The sequence below is a fragment of the Plectropomus leopardus genome, chromosome 16 (genome assembly GCF_008729295.1).
Source record: "Plectropomus leopardus isolate mb chromosome 16, YSFRI_Pleo_2.0, whole genome shotgun sequence".
In the NCBI taxonomy this organism is placed as follows: Eukaryota; Metazoa; Chordata; class Actinopteri; order Perciformes; family Serranidae; genus Plectropomus; species Plectropomus leopardus.
The window spans coordinates 23,935,905-23,957,279 of NC_056478.1; the positions used below are offsets into that span (position 1 = coordinate 23,935,905).

Below are 21,375 nucleotides of genomic sequence, written 5' to 3' on the forward strand. Positions count from 1 at the left end.
AAATATATTGTTACTAATTATTTTATTTTAATTTTTTTACCTCAGGTCATTTCCTTGTTTGTTTTCATTTCTTCCTTTTTTATTTTAAATTTATCCTTTTTTTAGGTCATTTTCTTGTAACTTTTTTCTTATTTCTTGCTCATTTTTGGGTCATTACGTGTTATGTTGCTCATTGCCAATTTTCTCTGGTTTCAAAGGATTAAGTATCTGACTAATATTTGCATCCACACACAAGCATGCACAGAGATAACAAGAAACACAGACATCAAGTTAGATACTAGCTCAGTATTTGTAGGATGTGTACGTGTAGGATGATACACAAACACACACACACACACGTATAAGCCAAAATGTCTCTAATGTCCAGTCGACCCCACACTTATTGGATGACACCTGATCCTCCCGGTGGGAGATTAGAGGAGAGGAGGAGTGATGAGGAGGAGAGACGGGTGCATGAATCCTCTCCACGTCTCTCTGGAGAGGAGGGCCAGATCCATCCCTGCGAATGTTTTGATGAGAGTGTTTCATTACACAGAGGCAAAGGTTAAAATACAGAACTGGTTTCTCTCTCACGTATTTGTGGTGTGTTTGCTAATATTACGCATGTATAATTTCATCTAAATACAGTGTGTTTTTGACGAAAAGGTTAGAGAAAAGATTTATTTACAGTGGTTGCCTTCGAGGGAGCTAACATATACACTACAGTAGCTGACTGGAAATTATATTTCCTCTCATCTCTTTTAAAGACAGACTTACATATAATCAGCAACAATAATAATAACAAGAGATACTCGATGTTTTCTTTCTCTGAAATATTTTTAAAGTGGACCTATTGTGCTTTTCCTTATTTTCTCTCTTATATATGTAATGTTACAATTTCAGATGTTCGTATTAAACATGGACAAAGTGTTAAAAAATGAGCTAAACGTATGCAAAAAAAAAATCATGCTAGGGCTTCAGACTGGTGTGAATACTCTGATTCTAATGTTTTTTTTAACTTTGAGCCAAGCTGACATTAGCTCATGATGGCTTTCTTTATGGTGGGCTCATCGGCTGTTGGCATGCTGGCAGGTGTTCACATTAAAGCGTACGCTACTACGTGTAGCTACATGATAACATCAGACAAACACGTAATCTTGGTTGCTGATGTGTTAAATTTCTCCTTGATTTCGGCGTCCAGTTGTGAAGACTTTGGTTTAGAAGCTTTTATTGGGGATTTTTTTTTTATGGTAAAATAGTGCTGCTATACTCTGTAACAGTTGCTAAGACGTAGAGAGATGGAAGACTTGAAAGCACTGACCAGTCAGAGCAGAGTGGGAGGGGCTCTTGAAGGGGCTCTTTGCGAAATTGAGGGCATGGTTCTGAACGTGGAGGTAAGTGGTGGAGGCTAATGGTGCTAACTCCATAAACAGTGCTAAACAACAGCAACAGCGCTGAAAGATATAACGGTCTTAACCAGAACCAGAGGGTGGGTGCTACGCTTCCACAACAGTGTCATCCCAATATCAGCCGTAACCGTCCTATGACAACAGTGAGAGCAGCGGTGATTGGCTAGCCAGATGGATGCACACTCAGGGACTCACATGCTCTAACTTGCACGTTGGGCCAGACCATCTTACCTCAACAAAGCATGGAGAATAAAACACTCATACATCGTCTTTTACGTAACTATATCAACAAAATGTCACAACGGGCAGATCCTGGCCTGGAGTCAACAGGTCAGAGGTTTTCAGAGGTCACTACTGACACCATGGACGAGGAGAAGCTAATTATTGAGGTGAAAAAATTATTTATGACACCACACGTTCTTTTTATGAGGACAACCATAAGAAGGAAATGGCGTGGAACACCATATCGGGAGTTATGGGAGTGGATGGAGTTATTACTAACTTCTGTACTGATATAATGCGTCTGATTCTGTAATTACTGTGGGAACTCCTCAGTTTTGCCACTCCAGCTGATCGGTAGTGCTGCGCCGTGCCGCACTCAAACCGCAACCGGTAGGAGTTCACGGATGAGGGAGCACGGACGAAAACCGCAGCTGAGCAGTTATGCAACGCACATGCAAGCAGTGGAAATCCAGGGCAAGCCTTTCAGACGGAGCATGAATACAGGTGTTCCAACACAGACAATATGAGGAAAATAGTGTTTTTTGAACATTCAAGCATGTAAACATGTTCTAGTAGAAACCCAAAATACCAATTTGAACTTAAAAATAAGCCTAATAGGTCCCCCACAAGCTCCTCAGTGTCCTCACAGTGTTAAAACATATCTAAATCTGACTTATTTTTAAGTCCTTTCCATTTTATTCCAATATGAACGGCGTTCCATCGTGTCCAGATACTTGCAGCAGGTGCAGGATGCGCTGCCTTTTAAAAGGAAATGGTAAGGTTGCATTTTCAGTATGGGAGGTCAAGTACATTCAAGTGGTTTAACTTTGAGAACACTGTTGCTAGGTGACGGGCAATAAAAGGGAAAAATTGCATTAAAAGATGACAGATGATTTTATGTTCACCAGATTTCAGCTTCAAGTACAGGGAAAAGAGTAAACTCCAACACTAGTGAAGGCAAACATATTCATTCTCCATGACAATAAAAAGGAGGTGTATGGAGTAAAATATCATGAGTTCATGAGTTCCATGTAAGTTTTGACATCAGTTAACCCTTTGAAACCTGAGCAAATTAGCTTGCTTTCTTTAAAAAACATCGCAAAGCCGCAAGTACCTTAATAAGGAATGGCCCAATAATTAGCAGAAAAGTAAAGATGATACCTAAAACTACTGGAAAATAGAAAAAAAGAAAAATATAAAACAAACATACAACCAAAAAAAACAAGAAAATATCCTTAAGAAAGTGTCAAAAAATTATTATTTTCTTCTTTTTTTGCAACACAATTTTTAATGTATAACTAAGAAATTGGTAAATATATTTTTCTGGACATTTTTCTCTAATTTTTTTCATTTCCTTGTCACTTTTTACAATATTTTTTCTTTTTTTGTTGCAGTTTGCAGGATATTTATTGCCAGGTTGCTCTTTATGTTTGTTTTGAAAGAAATCAAACCATTTTTCTCAAGTTTCAATGGTTAAAATGCTTGTGAAAGGCATCCAAATGCAGCACAAGAAAACTGATGACGGTCTAGGGTTTGAAGGGTTAAAGGCTGAGCTGTACAGGGTCGCTTACAGTCAGTGGGGTGGACGATGCCAGATGTCTTTACACTTTGTGGTGAATAAACAGGGACCACAATAACACTTCAGCGGTCATATTTGCGTAACAAACTGGTTCTCCGGCTGGCTGTGTTCACACATGCTCGTCTCAGACTGAAGCCAGTGTCTGCAGCAGCGTCTCCTGAGGATGTTGACACGACTTTAGGGTAATGTATGAAATTAACGACTGAAGTAGCGGAAGGCGAGGCAGGTTATGGAAAAGTGGGTGCACCACAAAATGCAATGATTGCTTTGATTGCGGTGCAGCTTTTTGCTTCAATGTGCTGCCCTGTCTCATCAACTCTTCTTCTTTCGCTTCCTCCTCTAAAAAATTTACCACCTCAGCCCCTTCGTTCTCCCCGTGTCTCTCTAGCTCTTTGAAGTGTTTGTCATGTGAAAATGTGTAAGCTGTTAAAGGGCTTGCTGAACTCTCCCCCTCTCTGTGTGTAGGTGATCCAGGCGGTGTTTTTTGGAGTGTGCGTCCTGATCGATGTGTCCAGTCTGCTGACTAAGGGAGGTGACAGCAGGGAGCAGGAGCGGCAGCTGAGGAAACTGATTGGCCTGAGGGACTGGATGATGGCTGTACTGGCCTTCCCTGTCGGAGCGGTGAGCGGATGGATGCATGCAAACACACACACACACACACACACACACACACACACACACACACACACACACACACACACACACACACACACACACACACACACCTAATAGCCTGGGGAAGGATCAGCCTGGCTTGCAGGAATCAAAGGCTCAAGTTTGTGCGTTTGCAGTATAATCAGCTCTCTCTCCCTTTTTCTCACTACCTCTCTTGCCCTTCTTCAGTCTCTCTGAAGGGGGGCCCAGATGTTGATTCAGAAAGCTTGTCCTCTCGGATAAGTCTCAAAAACACATTTGTGGACTCAGTATGTGGAAGTCCCAAGTGTCAAGAGTGCTACATTTACACTTGGCTAGTAAAAAAATCCCCTTGTAGGTCAGGTCAGGACATCACAGAGGAACTCTTGCCTTCAGGCCTTTATCAGTAACTATATATGTGGTATTACAACAGAATCAGGCCATTTATTTGTTATCTGTCACATGAGTTCAGCTAGCCGAAAGCTCTCTCTCAAACAGCCGTCAGGTTTGAGGGTTTGTGTGACAGCAACAATAAACTTTTCAGCGGCTTCTCCGAGTTATATAAAGGATTTTTTTTGTCAGCAAACACACTGCTTGACAACATGTGGGAGAGGGAACCAGAGCAATGAGGGTGGTGCTTTTTCTGTTCAAAAATCCTAAAAATACTCCCACAATATGAGACAAGTCTCTTAACTCAACGGGAAGATTAATGGTGATGGAGATGGGCAAGTTGTTACATGTAAAAGTCTTTGTATAACTGTAACAAGGTTATTGTTTTAGGTTTTTGGACATGATAAACAGGGTTCCCGCAGATCCTTAAGAAGTCTTAAAAGGCATTGAATCAATTAATCTAAAAATAAGGCCTTAATTGTTAAAATGTCTTAGTCTTAGAAATACTAAGAAATGGGCACTAGGGTTTTTATGAATCTTTTTTTTCCTCATTTGACACTATAAAATCTCAAAATAAAGAGTCATTTTAAAAAGGAAACGATAAATGACCAACTGCCTCTCGCATTAACGTCAAGAAAAAGTTATGTTTTATGTTACGATAAATAGGCTATTTGGGCAAAACCCTCTCTTACCTTTAGTAACTGATGTCGGTTCATGTTGTTTTTCCTTCTGTTTGGGTTTATGTAAAAATGGTCTTAAATTTCATTTCAAATGGCATTAAAAAAGTCTTCAAAAGTCTTAAATATTACTTGTCTTAAACTGTAGAACCCGTGACAAACAGCAATGAGTAATTATGAATACTACTGTTGCTACTACTACTACTAAAAATAATAATAATAAACAATCATACATTTCTGGTGAAATATGTTGTCAAGTATCGCTAATTTAGAAACCAGTTTATAAAGCTTACCAGAAGGTCTGTTTAGTAGCTGTTCTGGAGCTTTCAATCACATGGTTTTCATCAGCGCTGGAGCTTACCCAGTTTTCATGTTCAAATTTAAAAAAGAAAATTTTCAAGCCCGTTCAAACAATACTTAACCTTTAAAATGACCATTTGTAAATTAATTAGTCACACTGTGCCACCTTGACTTAGTGAAGAAAATGTTTTTTTTGGCTCACCTCCACTGAAAACAGAGAACATTGATTTATTGATTGATTGGTAACCACGTATAACAACAGCAAAACATCTGTTTAGAAACTCTCACACCACTTGTGCAGTATAATCCAAGTCTTACCAGTCCATTTGCATAGATAAGTTTCACTTTCTGGCCAATCACCCCTGATATGGAGTGGGTTTTACAGAATGACTGACAACATGCGGAGACTTTGCGCCCAATGCAAATATGCTGTGACGTCATTTTTGACGCAGGCACCCTCGCGCAGGGTACACTACAGCTGGCGTAAACCTCGCTCAGTAAAGAGGAGCGCCGTGGAGGCATTTTCGGAAAAAAAATAGCTGCAGCTGATGTGGAACCATCTGTTGAAATACTATTTTTAAATTCTGGTGGCAAAAAACACGGACACATTGATGCCACACCCCAAAACTCAATTCTGCAAGCTGAAATCTATTTACATTTGTCAGTTGCTGTCAGTAATCGCGTCTAGATGCATTTCAATTTACGGATGTTGATAATTGAAAATGAACTGAGAAGTTCAAGACGAATTTGAACTTGTGAATTGGCCTGCTGATGCCAGGCAAGCACAAAGGTTTTAGTGAGACAAAAGAGGAATTTGAAGATATCATCGAAAGCTCAACGAAGGAATAATTGATTATTAAAATAATAACGATTTATTCTTGAGGCTTGGTAGAATCTCAGTTAAATCTCATTGTAAATGAACAGAACAAAGGAAAACAGCGTTGAGTTGTCCTCTGTTGCTTCAGACAGCCAGACGGTGACCTCCGTCTGATCCTCGGGCTGTTCTCACAGCGTTAGCAGACTCCACTCACATGGTTCTGTCTCTCTCTCTCACACACACACACACACTTACACACTTACACAAGTCCTCAGTTGGCAAAGTGCCCTGTAACTAATGCACTGAGGAACTGGTATGACTGTCTGACCACACTATATCCCAGTTTTCGACACACACGTGTACACAAACACACAGTCATGAATACTCATACTATACTCACACACTAACCACGCACAGTCGATAACTAACTGCCCTAAGCTATCAGGGTGCTAGTTAGGTAGCTGCCATAATGGAGGCTGCAGCACACACACCTATAGAAGCAGTCAGCTGGCATGGTGCCGTGTGCGTGTGTGTGTGTGTGAGTTGGGCACAGAGTTCAGTTTACACACAGTACAATAGACATGATTATCACCACAGCTAATGTCTGGAAACCTATCCTGACTGATATGGAAAGAGTGTGTGTGTATATGTGTGTGTGTGTGCCTGCATATGTGTGTAGTGACCTGGCACATGTACGGGTGGGCAGGTACATATAGTGTATACCTGTGCATGCATGTCCATATGAGCATCTCTTTCTGTATAAGGAAGTGTGGAAACTAAAGGAAGTCAGTGTGTATGTGTGACTCACAAGGACAAATGTGTGTGTGTGTGTGTCTGTGTGTGTGTTTCCTGCCTCCACCGGCTTGTTGAAAGCAGAGAACATGCCGGTCAGGCTACAATAGGGGGGGTTGGTTCAGATGCCTCGAACTGGAACCCAGATGACAGTCAGGTAATTCCACCCCCGTCCTGCAGAACATGGTCTGGCGCGGGTCCAAACATCCTGCTGGAGATACATTAGACAAAGAGTTTGTTAGCTTATGGTGTGTGCAGGATATGTAGGACAGAAGGTTGCTGTAACAGCCCACTGGCCAAGGGACTTGATGCAGCAGTCTTGTTGTTATAAACAGGGTTTTTATTTTAACAATTTAACCACCACCACAGTGTAGAAAGGTTTAAAACACGTTACTGTCCTAAATAAATACTGTACACAAGGCTCCATTGAGAAATGTTTAAGTTCTTCAAACTATACTGAGGCAGCATGTTCTGCTTACTGCGTTCTTACAAACTAGAATTACTGACACTCAGTGTCAGTAATTGACACAAACCAGTCAAGTTGCAGTTTACATCCATGTCTGTCCGGACTCATGTAGCCATGATGTCACATAATTATTAAAATACGGATGTTGCTGCAAAGAATCTACATATTTTAACACATGGATGGTTCGCACGCATCACCAGCCCAGAAAAGTCGTTACAGTCAGCACAGGATGGACACCAAAGACCGACGTCGCCTGACCAAATTTATTATGTTAAGGAACGGCTATTGTTTGCAAAACATGTCAAAGTGAAGTTTACCATTGACCTTTCTTCCACTGACCTGACCAACAGCAGGTCCATAATACACACTTGGTTTCAGTCTTTCTGTACAGCTGCTTAGCATTGATGCATTCTGTGTGCGGACTGCAGTTTGCTAACTTTGCATTTTCTTTTTCTCTCTCTAGTTTGTGGTGTTCACATTCTGGAGTCTCTACCTGTACGACAGAGACCTGGTCTACCCCAGACTACTGGACAACTTCATCCCTCAGTGGCTCAACCATGGCATGGTGAGTCCAACTATACTGATACTGCCATTGTTACAATGAACATTAACTAAGATTAAAGTTAACAATGAGTTGCAAATGTACAGAAGACTTAAAATATATTAAGTAAATATTGCAGATGACAGTAGTAGATATATCATGACCAAGGAAATTTTCTCATGGGAAAAGACCCCAGGGCACACACAGAGGAGGGATTATATAAGAGATTTGCTGTGGTCCAGCTTTGCAAACGATACCTGCTCCACACCTGCAAAGCTCAGCACCAGAACGAACTTATTGTTTGCAATTATTCTTAAATGAATTCCAGATGTACTTTGGAATAAAACGTGAACACTGGATAAGGGGTGTTTTTACTGTTCCGATGAAAAAGCAAAGAAGCCTTAAACCACGTTAAGTGGATGTGTAATAATGTGATTTAACAAATACTGTGCAGCAGTTTTAAGTAAAAAGCATTGTTTTCCCCCTAGACTGCTTTGGCCTAGAAGGGGGTGCTAACACAATGGCCACACTAAATTCTGTTCTCAAATTTACTTTTCAGAGTTAAGTTTATTTTAATCAGCTACTGTTCCAAACATTTATCAGTTCAATTTTGAACCAGTCTTTACACTGGCATCAATTAGATCTACCACGCAGCAGTTATGTCAGAAGAAAATATGTCACTTTTAATGCTGGTTTGCCTGTTAGTGGTGTCGTGGAGAACAATGAAGGCAAATAGCATCACTGAACTGTTTTAAACGAATATTCTCTGGTCTAGCTCAGCTGAAAACACAAAAAGTAGAATCAGTCAGCATGTTAGCATGTCGTTCACTACTGAACCTGTTTGTAACCTGCCCTGACCTCGTTATCTTCACCTCACCTTTTCAACTGACTTTAGTAGTTTAGATAACAGACACTCAACTGTCCTGCTGTTAACCAACAATACTTCTCACTGTAAAGAATATTTGCTGTTATATTTGACATTAGAAAAAACTTTTTTTGACTGGCAGTGATTCCTGGCGGCCCGTCAGGCATTTACAAATTATTGGGGAAACCCTGGAAAGTATTGGCATAATTAGGATTGGGATGGGACACATAATTTTTTTTGCGGCAGCCCACCCCGATTAAAACATCAGCTGCCACAAAGAGATTTTCTCTTTTTTGAGCTGGACCATCCATTAGGAGTGCTGTTGAAATGTATATACTGTTCGGTCATTGATTGCAACACACTCTCAGAGTGCAGAGCGCACTCTGGGCACAGATGGAGCAGCAGAACATCAGGCACATTAAAGGTGAAACATAAACGTTCATTCTGCTGGGTCTAAAAGTTTGCATTCCCCCACAGCAGTTTCTCCTCTCATCCATTGACTTAATCCAATCAGTTCAGATCGGATCAGATCAACTCATCAATTATCTGCATTGCGAGTGACAAACTGCTGCTGAGGAAATAAAGAAGAAATGGAGAGCTCTGCCTGTGCTGCGAAAACCTCAGAATTTAGAGAGGGGACACATAATGATAAAAAGGGACACACACATTTAAAAGAAGTAGAAGAAATACTAAATAAAGGAATTATAAAAAGGACATTGATTAAAATGAAAATTTAGGACTGCAGCGTTTTTTTCGGGTTGCCTGCGTCTTAAATAAGACCCATGCTGGTAAATTTACATGCATGTTACATGCAGTTTTTGTAGGCTGGATTGCTGTCTTAGAGGAAGCTGGAGAAGAAGCACATCTAAGCGACCTTGTTCCACCTGCTGTGGTACTAAAATGATAAATTGACTGATGGTTCCTTATATTACAAGTTCAGACAGCCTGACATGTAAAAAAAAAGTCTTACATGGGTCACTACTCGTATCAGTAGATCATAACCTCCATAAAGTAATTGATAAATCTTATCATTGGTCAAAGCTGGTGCTGGTGAACCTCTGAATTTGAATACAGTCAGCAGCGGATCGCTGGCTTTGATTTGCCATCAAGAGGAAGTGGGTTTAATCTAATGTTTAGACAGCGACTGACACGCCGTGCGGCGTGTCGACTGACTGATAACACAGTCAGCTGTGTGTGCGCGTTTAAATTGGCCTGTGAGATAATCAGAAAATGTTCCAGCACTTTGTCTGAAATATGCAAAACCTCCTTCTGAAGCTTCCTTCTGCTAGAACACAGTGCACAGAGCGGCTGAGGGGAGGCCGTGTGTCTGTGTGTGTGTTGTGTTTAAAAAATGATCATTCCCGTAACGCTACTTTGATTGAAAAAGACAAAGGCAGTGTGTGTCTGTTTGTCTCCTCTCATACTCCAAAAGATGATGTAATTGCTAAGTGGTTGCTATGGCGCCGTTGCCAAGGACCAAAACAACCAGCACACCGCCAACGGCCTTGTGTGTGTGTGTGTGTGTGCGTGTGTGTGTGTGTGTGTGTGTGTGTGTGTGTGTGTGTGTGTGTGTGCGTGCGTGTGCGTGTGCGTGTGTGTAAGACAGAGACACAAAACGTGAGGAAGTTTGTGCATACGCCTTTGTGAAACAATGTGTGTGTGTGTGCGTGCGTGCGTGTGTGTGGGATGGGAGAGACGGAGTGTGTGTGCTAGTCCAGTATGGCTGTAAATATTTTTCGGTATTCCATGGTATCACTGTTGTTTGTCTACACTGGCTGCCACGGCAACCGTGTTGCCATTCCCATTGGAGGAGGGAGGGGTCGAGTGATGTAGATCAGGGAAGAAAGAGTACAGTATCTGAATGAATCTTTTTAACAGTCAGGCCAATAAAGTAATTAGAAGTGAATAAGTGGAGGTTTTATAAAGTTCACAATGATCTGTTGTTGTCTATATTACTAATACTTGAAACCTGAGCAATTTGGCTTGATTTCTTTCTAAAAGAAAAGTAACAAAAAAAGACAGAAAATGACGTGAAAAAAATCCAGAATTTAAATTAAAAAAAATACATAAATAATTATAATATTTTCTCTAGTACTCAAAACCTTAATGTAATCTAATTTTAAATATATAATTATAATAATTATAAACAAACCTTTACTGATGTTTTTCCCAAGTAATTTGATATTTTTTTAAATGTCTCTCTTTTTTTTTAGTTTAAGTTTAAGTTTTTGGTCATTCCCTTGTCACCTTTTTATAATATTTCCACAATTTGCAGAACATTTTATTCCAAGTTGCTGATTGCCTTTTTTATCATGTTTTTGAAAGAAATGCTATTTCAAACATTCAAATACTTGCATACGGTGTCTGAACACTGTGCAAGAAAACTGATGTCCATCCATGTTTTAAAGGGTTAAACTCTAAGATTAATAACTTAGGTTACTTAGTAATATTGTCCTTCATGCCACGAAGAAACACTGTTATCACCAGTGAAAGATCAATAGACAGCACTCTATGGAAAATAATCTACTAAACATCGAATACAATGTGTTGTTAATCTCAAGGTGCATGACTATCCACCCATTTTTATGTGCACGAAAAAAAGGAGTGGAAATGCCAATATTTTAGAAAAATCTCTAAATAGAGCAAAAAAGTTTTCATGGTTGGAGGACAAGGAAAAGTTAGTGTATCAATAAAGGTAAATGCAACTAACTGCAATGCAAACAGATTCAGCAAACGGAATAGTCATGATGTACCGTGATTGATTGCGTCCGCCACTGCAGGCTTTCTTTGTCACCTCTGGATGGATTTTAACACACTTAGGTCTGCACACAGGACTGTCAGCAGAACTCTTCTAAGAGCACAGAGCAGTCATGTTAGTTGCTCAAAACTCTATTTTCTTTATCCATGGTGCCCTGCATTATTATCATAGACAGGCAACTTGACAGCTCCCCAAAAGTGAAGCCGAAAACATCTTGACCGCTCACTGGCTGTGGTCACAAATCACGCCCCTTCAGTGTTAGCGGATCGGACATGGGCCAAACTTAAATCTCAAAGTACATGTCACATCAGTTTTATTTCCTAAAGATGGTCTCTATCATTTAAATGAGTTATTATCATACTGGTGTTTGATCAAGTTTTAGTTTTTAGTTTTTTTAGATTTTTGGTTTTGATTAGTTATTCGATGCTTTATGAGAACTTTCTCTCTGGTGTTGCAGTGAAAATCATTTATCACATGTTTTGGGCGATGAGCCTCAGCATCTTCAGAGAGTTTTAATATCTGAAAGTTTTTCTCACAGTTTGTGCCTCTGGTTTAAACCAAGCATTGCTTTCTCCATTAGATAATGTGATTAAGGGGTGGGGTCCCCTCTGTTCAGTGGTGGTTACTAAGAGAATAACAAAACAAAACCTTTACTAGAAAGTGTTTTTTTTTAATATGTGAATGTGATCCAAAAAAGAGTCCAAACAAGCATAGCAAAACTAGCATGTTTGTGTCCATCTGTGTGTGTGTGTGTGTGTGTGTGTGTGTGTGTGTGTGTGTGTGTGATCGGTTACCCTTGCAGTTCAAAAAGGCATACCCACAAAAACGCACATACACACACAGTGAGGTTTCTCATAGCAACAGAGGATTATAGACTCACACTGAGCCTGACGCCACTGACCTGTGACACACGCACGCAAGTACACACACTTTTTTTTTCTCTCTGTGGTTTTGTTATAAAAGCTGCTGGCCAAGGATCAGCTGTTTGTTAACATCTGGTGAATCATTGTTGGGTACACACACACACACACATACACTTACAAACAAACCTGGGATCTGTTCTTAACCTTCTGTGTTCTGATTCATTCGCTGCGTTGTTTTTACCTTTTAGGCTTTTAGTGACTCACACAGAATAAAGCAGCCTATTAATCATTATTAATCCTCCAAACAGACAATCATAAACTAACATAATACTTAAGACTTGATTGATTTAACTATAAGCTGTTGTCATTGTCAAAAAGTAAAAGTAGATATATCAACTCTTGACAAATGAGATCATAGACAGGTTTTTGAGGTAATTTATTCACTGCTGTTTCAAGAAAAAATGTTTATAGAGTTAATGCTTTTTACATTAACTATATGAAGATGATAGGAAATTCTAAAATATAGAAACTTTTCCTCTTATCTGTAGTTCTATTTATTAATCTAGATCCAAGCGTGAAAAAAAACAACAAAAAAACCAAACAGCAATGACTCTTTCCAGAAATCATGACCCGCGTAACTCAAGAAAATCCACAGACCTTGTTGTGAGCAGTTTCTTGTAGGAACTATTTTCTTTCTGTGGCAGTACATCCGCCAACGGTTTCACCACCACACAGAATGAAGTGTGCATCTACTGCTAGCTCACCTAGCACGGCTGAGCTAACAAATGGTAAAGCTCAGCCAGGGAGGACGCCATCAATTTGTACATCTTTCACTGCACTTGCTGTTCTATGAGTAGATGCACACTTCCTTCTGCACAGTTATACGGTTGGTGGGTGTGCTTCGGTAGAAAGAAAGTAGTTCCTACATGAAACAGCTCACAACAAGGCTTGTACATTAGAAACATTATACTTTCTTTGTAATTATAAACAACAGTGCTTAAGAATTAAAGAAAAATCTAGATATAATTGCCAATGTCAGTGAATCAAGTGTACGAATAATAATAATAAGAAGAATATAACTTGGGAGCATCATTACCAGCCTGTCTCTCTGCTGAATGCTGACATTTAGTGACTTCAGTCACAGCGGTGCTGCAGGGCTCAAATTCAGACTCAATTTCTCTGAGTGTGTTTCTGAAAGAAAGTGGAACAGGATTGTCCCTCTGTGACATGATAAGCTCCTTAAGTTCGAAAACTGTTGAGCAAAATGTCAACAGGAGACTTTTCATTTGGTTTTCAGAGTTCAAGTGGAGTTCACTTTAAAAACCTTTATCGGAGCAACAAGCTCTGCATCAGCTGCTGCTCTTTGGCCTCTTAAACTCTGAAGCACCCACCAGTGGATTCATCTTTATAATCTTATGTGATGAAGCCAAACATTTTTTTAACTTTTATTTCAAAAGCCACAAAAGTTTATTTAAAATTCTACTGAGGATACAAACGTTTCCAAACATACCAGATGTGTCAGCCTGACTTAATAGAATATTCCCATTTGATGTTATGGAGCAGCTACAAAACAAGGTTTTGTAGGCTTAAATATCACTCAGTGTAAGCTTTAATAAAATGATCGAATGAACAGATACAGATATTATCATACAAATGGGAAATCTAAATGTCAATAAACTTAAAAGGAACTGAACTGGACATTTAAAATGGAAAGAGTCAGGCTTACAAAATTAACTGGCACAGCACCACCTGTGGCAAATTTGGCAAGGATACTGGTGGACTCACGTGTTTTGTATTTACTGCCAGTGCAGAGGAATAAATCTCATTGATGTACACATCAAGTTTTTGAAAGCCGATTTTGAGCAAAAATAAGCCATTTTTACGAACTGTGCCAGAAAAGAAGTTGCAAAAACATACTATGCCAACAAGAATCCACGTTTTAATGTGGAGTTTGCAGGCCTAGCAGACGAGCATCACTAGACTTTTGAGTTAATTTATTCAATAAAGCTGTTTGAAGGTCAACTGTGGTGCCTTGCTCAGGAAAAAAATTCCCAGTCATGGAAAATCTGGAAAAGTCATGGAATTAGTAAAAATCACTGAAAGTTTTGCAAAAGTAATGGAAGTTTGTTGGGTGTAATGAAATTAATTGTTAGGTGTAGTAAGTTAGCGTCAATATGCGTCAGCTTAAAGCTGGACAGTATGTGCTTTCAGCATCGACAGTGCAATGTGCAGTACTTTCTTTAAAAGACGTGCAATGTCGTGTAAGGCAAGTTTTTAGGAAAAACTTGCACATTTTTCTGAAATAGAATTTGTATTTTTTATTTGTCCTTGAAAAGTCATGGGAATTTTTAAAAACTTTTGTCCATGAATTTAACAGCATGTAGTGGCGTACGAAAGACTACTACTACTTTTTTTTCGATGGTCCAGCCACAACTTTCAGGTCACAGCCTCTGCTTCTTAGAACCATCCCAGAGCAAATCTATTTCCGATGCAACGGTCTCAGTTGTTCGTCGAAACCGGAGGATATTTGACCCCGCGAAACCTGCCCTCAGCCATGTGACCCCACCCACCCCCAGCTGTGTATCTCTGCGTGAAATGGTTTGTCCCATTTTTAGCCCCAGACCACAGGATCGAACCACCGCTGTTTGCCGAAGAGGGGGGATTTTCCACAGAGGCAGAGAGCTGGCTGCTCGAGAGAAACCACAAACCTCGGGGGGGAGACAGACAGAGAGAGAGAGAGAGGGAGAGGACAACAAAGAGAGACCTAGAAATAAAAATAGAGAGAGAGGGACGTAGAGAATAAAGGGAGTATTATTTACGAGCCGCGAGTCCTCTGAACAAAGACTAAACTTAAACACGACCGAGACACTTGGAATTCCACTGAGGCACACTGGGTAAAAGTGCAGCGTCAGGATGTTTGTGTGTGTGTGTGTGTGTGTGAGTGTGTGTGTGCGTGCGTGCGTGCGTGTGTGTGTGTGTGTGTGTACAGTATAATGATGGGAGGGAAACCTAGAATTTAAGACCCCAGGAGAGAGAGCTATGCTGTCCTTCTCTGAGATGTTGTTACTCTTGTTAGTTTGCACATACTTGGCATCTTCAGACTGACCTTTTAAATCCTCAGAGGGAAACCAGAGATGCTGATTGGTCAAAGAAAGGTTGTGACACAATGACCTCGTCCTTCGGTGTACAGTGCATACAGCGCTCTGCTGCATCAAATACACACAAGTGTGATTTTCCTGTTAAATCTAGTAAAAACCTCTGTGAATCGCCACTCAATGTGTTTAAATGTGGCGACAGCGGTGCCAAAATGAATTAATATTAAGAGTTTCTCTTCAGATTTTTAGTATTGTCAAGAATGTAGATTAACACGAGGCACTGAAACTCACTACAGAAACTAAAACGTTCATGGTTAAAACGAGGTGACCTGTTACGCCTGTGCAACAGCTGAGTAACATTACACAATACTTACTTTTGTATTTATAAAACACATGAATGAAAGTAACAATCAAAGACTTTTTACTCCACAAAGTGGTTAATGTTTTCAACCTTAAAAACACAGGTCACCCCTCAGTTTATAGAGCTCACCTCATCTGAAATAAAATAAAAAAAACAAAAAGAAAACTCTAACATCAGAAAATTGTTACAATTCTTGACATCAGAAAGCATTACTTTTCACTCTCTGTTTACTTAATTATGTTGCAGATTTAACTTTTAAAGGATAAAATTTAAAAAAAATTACATCATCAATCCACACTTAATAACACACGACAAAGTAAAAAATAATGTGTCTTTTTTTTTTTTAAATCCAAAAAGTAATCTTACCTTTCGCTGCAGCTTTCCAAATTGTTTAGGTGTACCCGGTTTGCTTTAATCATTCTTTAGATGCATCTAAAACTCGATTGGAGTCCTCCTGTGGCTAAAAGCACTGATTGGACAGTTCAAACAGGCTTATCCAGTCCAGGGAAAAAGGAGCAGTTGTACTCAGTGGAGAATGCATCGATTTGAAGTGGCTTAAGGTTTGTATTGACCTGCTAGCTTTCAGTCCAAGCTTCAAATGCATTCCTACCTGAATAGTAAAGTATACACTGAGCCTTTTTTATCTTTTAAGGTGGATTCATAGATGTGTATTAAGTAGTTCTGGAGCGTATGCATTTAGCTGCCACATGTCTACATTGCAGCTAACCTGCCCCTCCTTAACAATGCAGTTATAAAAATGACTAAACATTTAACTACAATAACTAAAATAAAAAATATGTAAAATTTATTGAAAGATCAATATAACAATGCTATAACATGACCACAATGAGCACGCGTGCCCAGCTGGTACAGGTGCATCGATACTGCAGAAAATAAGTACTGAAACTGTTTTTAACACTCAGAAGTGATATTTTTGACAACACTAGAATCTAGACTCCTAGTCCTTCATATTTCAAATCTGAAGATGTTTGCTGCATCAAAAAAAATCAAGTTATTTCAAAATGTTCAATTCAAAATGTAATTAATATCGATGGGGTTTTGGATGAAACTGGTTGTATTCAGTGTTTAAGTTCAGTTTGTTTTTTTGCCAGAAAATAAACAAACACTTAACCAAACCTTCCTTAAGGGTAAACTTTGGTATTTTTTACCTTGGACCCCATTTTCCAATGTTTTTGTGTCTCAGAGACTAAATGGAACAACAGTTTTTGCTGTTGGCCCAGTATTAAGTCTTCAGCCTGTGTAGTCCTAAAACAGGCTGTGATGTACCCACTTGGGGCATTGTCAATGTACGTACACTAAAATTGCTTCTTTTTTTTGTTTTTACCACTGACAGACTCAGATTGTTATCATAAGTGTCTGACAAAGAAACAAACTATTTCTCCTTACCTCTCGCTTGATTGGGCTCTGTTTTGTTAGCTTGTCTACGTCTTGCACGTGGAGTCTCGTTCTGAAGTCTTGTAAGTTGAGTTGGAGGAAGGCAATAACAAAACCAAGCAGAATCAAGCAAATGGTTAAAAAAAATTCTTTGTCAGACAATCTGAGCTTGTAACTGGCATAACAAGCACTTTTAATGAACGGAAATTGACAGGGCACACCTGCCCCAAGTGGTTACATTGCAGCCTGTTTCACTGCAGCCGGCTGGATCAGTCTTTTCAAAAATTGACGTTCCCAAGTCACAAAGACACAACAACGCGGGAAAATAGGGTCGTTGTTAAAAAATACCAAAATTCCCTTAAAAACTGCAGCCTTTATACCTTATTCACTCCAACAGCATCAAACCAATCACTTCATCATCATTTCTAACTGTCAGTCTGGGAGTAATTAACAGATGGAAAAATCCCAGTCGTTTTTTTCACCGCAACATAACGAGGCCGAGCGGCTTGACGGCTGGAGACAAAAGAGCTTAGCAGCCTGACTTCGCCCAGGGTGAAGAGTCTGACGTGCACACACGCCCGCACGCACGCACACACACACACACACACACACACACACACACATTGGACTACAGCTGTGCTCCTGAGAGTGCAAATGAGGTAAGAGGTCTCGACTCTGCTGAGACGATCATGCCTGCGGTGTGTGTATGTGTGTGTGCGCCATCTCTGTTGCTGTGTGCCTGTGTTTTGTATTTGAGTGTCCCCTGCTGGACAAAGACAGGAGTTCATGCCTAAACTGTTAACACCTCCCGCTCATTTGTGAAAGTCAAGATTCACCTGAGAGCAGTTAATCAATTCAGCAGACATGTGCTACTATGCTGCAGACAATTAAAAATGATCATTTGCATGAATTTGCGAAAAGCTTTTGCAATTTCTTCAAACACAAGAAGAATTACTTTTCTAATGTGCACAAGTCAGTAAAGGATGTGGAGGCTAAATAAGTCGAAATGTGCAAAAGCTACTGAGAAAAATTGTACTTCCTTATGTTTGACTGAAAACAAGACAGATAAAGTTAAAAGCACGCAGGGATCAGTACTGGTGGAGGGTTGAGGGTATACATACTGCTGTGTGTTATTTTGATGCAGTGTGTTTGTTTACCGCTGTCTGATGGTGAGTCACAGTGACACCGATAACACCTCCCGCTCATTTGTGAAAGTCAAGATTCACCTGAGAGCAGTTAATCAATTCAGCAGACATGTGCTACTATGCTGCAGACAACAGGTGTGCAAACACACACACACGCATGCACGCACACACACACACACACACACACACACACACACACATAGTTTATATATAGGGGTGAATGAATCATTCAAAGACAACAAACTTTTACTTTTTAACTCTGGTAACCACTGGAGTTAAAAAGTAAAAGGTTCCCAGAAAATCCATCCAAAAAGTTAATTTTGTGATCTTTTTTTAGATTTTATATTTATTTTAAAAAAAAGTCTCTTTCCTTTTGTCTCTGTCACTTTCTCTTTCAGCACACCACTGTTCTTCCCTTCATCATCATCGAGATGCGGACCACCCACCATCGGTACCCCAGCAGGTCGTGGGGTCTGGCGGCTGTGTGCTGTTTTGGCGTGGGATACATCCTCTGGTACACTCAATAAACACCACATACACTTCACATCCAGTTTTGGTTAAAGCAGGTAGCTAAGTGCCAGATACATTTAGTAGTATGGTATAGATAACATGTAGATTTGTCTCGTTTTGGCTGATTTATTTGTACTTGGTGTAGAATTCTTTTAAAGGCCTTGTAAGTTCAGTTAGGCTTACTAGGCTTTAAAGGGACAGTTCACCCCAAAATCAAAAATATGTGTTTTTCCTCTTACCTGTAGCGCTATTTATCAGTCAGTCAGTATTCTTGTTGTGTGAGTTTATTTATTATCTGTTTAGTTCAGTTTGATTTTGGTTCAAATCTTTTTGGTTAAGCTCAATTTTGGTTTAAGGTCCAATTAATCTTTGCTTTGCTAGTTTAAGCTTAATTCAGGTGAAGTCTGGTTTATTTTAGAACTTCCTGGTAGGGTTTTAATGTAATTTCAGCCTAGAAGTTTGAGTACAATAAAACTTTAAAATGGTTGAATCTCTAACAATAACTGTTGTGTCACATAAACCAAGTCCAAAATGTATTCTAAATGCAAAGTGACTTTCTGCGTCCCCGCGACCCAGGACGTGTTGGGTGCACCAGGTGACAGGGGTGTGTGGGTGTACCCGGTGCTGGAGCGCATCACTCCGCTGGCTCGAGTCGTCTTCTTCAGCGCCATGACCGCGGTGATTTGTATTTTCTACACCCTTGGAGAAATCCTCAACAGCTACATCTGGGACCAGCCACAGACAGGTACACAATGCACATGCAACCAAAACTGCTTTAATAAACAAATGAGTTTAGTGTTTTATTTCATTTATTGTCTGACTCTTTTTAATTAGTTTGTTTCCTCTTTTGGGTCGCTTTGCAGTGTGAGCAGTAGTTACTAATGCTGGAAAAGCAACTTTTTTTCTGCAGGAGTCTCTACCATTGAATATAGCTAGGAATGCCCTCTGCCTGAAATGGCCTGTGATTGGCTGAAATCTCCTGTCACAGGCTAGATTTGTCTGAAAACAGTGAAGAGGAGGCAAACAAGTCAAGTTTTCTCCCATTCCACTTGAATTGTAAAGATTCCAATGGTCAAAAAAAAACTCCAAGTGAAAGCAATGTTGTTTTTTGTTTTTTTTTTATCAGTCTAATGTCTTTACATAAATAAATACTGATACAGATATTAAAGATGTTATATTAATATATCCAGTAAAAGAGTCTTACATGAAAAGTGCTGCTACACTCATTCTCAAGAGCTGCCAAAACATCTGGAACCAATGGCAAGGGCAGAGTCCAAAATTAGGATTTACAATTAAATTGTGCCTTCGAATGTCTGGAGTCAAAAATTCTCATGCAGACTGAGGAGAGCTTCATTCTCACTCAAAAGTTCCGTTGTTAATTAACTTTACTGAATTTCGTTGGTCAGTCTGAAAAGTGCTTAAAAGCAGAAACAGACGAAGCATGTGCAGACGGGCCGCCTCCTTGTTTCCCAGTCTCTCACACACACACACACACACACAGACAGACAGACACACACACGCACAAGCATGCGCTCTCCCCCGTCCATCTGCTCAGCAGGTCGGCAGGTAGCACTCCACCCACACCAGAGACATAAATCTGTGTGTGTGTGACTTTGTAGACAAGAAGCCTGCAGCCTTAGTCTCGAGTTTTACTCTCACTTGAAATACCTCCCACACACACAGACACACACACAGACACACACACACACACACACACACACACACACACACACACACACACACACACCAACCACACACACACATACACTTTAACACTTTGCTGACTTCACAAAGTTCACTCTCCTTTCTCTCCTATTTGTCTCTTTCTCTCAGAAAAGATCAAAGGTGAGTGATCTTCCTTCCACTGTGCGGGCATCGAAGTCTGCCTCAGTCGGACAGAAGAGGACGAGTCGTGCCCCGCCCACCCAGGACAGCACAAGAACAGAAAACAGGCGACCTCTCTGGAAAAGACCATTTACCATCGAACTGTACTCAACAACAAAATCATAGAAAATCATCGTTTAACTGTACATATAGAGGGAAAAGGCGACAAATGCAAGCAAATCAAAACTCATCTTTTCTTTTTTCACTGGCAAAAACTAAGCAGCCGTGTTGCATCTGGCTTTGTTATGTGGAGGACAGTGGACTAAAACACAGATCTTCAACACACACACACACACACACACAAGCATTAACACACACACATTAACAGTATTTGTTATTTGCTTTTCTGGTATGAACTACTGATCAAAGTGAATGAATTCCTTCATCAGCTACTGCAAAAGTACTACATTAATAATGTGTTGAACATCATCATGATTATTATTATTATAATTATTGTTATTATTATTATTTATTATTAATATTACTATTATTATTAATATTATTATTATTCATCTTATAAGTCGCACTACATGTATGGAAGCAACTTGATGTTGGTATGAAATCAATAAAGCTCGAGTGGAAAATATTTCCTGTCAGTCGGTCCGGTTTGGATCCAGAGCAAGATCTCAAATTTTGACTCTGTGTGGAAATTTTCTCAGGTAAGATGAGCAGTACACTACACCATGGATACTCA

The 21,375-nt window shown here is 39.8% G+C and overlaps 1 protein-coding gene across 1 annotated transcript; it reads left to right on the top strand.

Annotated features, from left to right (window-relative positions):
• Positions 1-1,277: 1,277 nt before the first annotated feature.
• Positions 1,278-21,258, top strand: aig1 (androgen-induced 1 (H. sapiens)). The gene is given in 7 exon segments (XM_042503959.1): positions 1,278-1,373; positions 3,655-3,810; positions 7,728-7,829; positions 18,686-18,801; positions 19,374-19,398; positions 19,401-19,542; positions 20,631-21,258. Coding segments are annotated over 7 exon segments (657 nt in total). The 3' UTR covers positions 20,651-21,258.
• Positions 21,259-21,375: the final 117 nt, after the last annotated feature.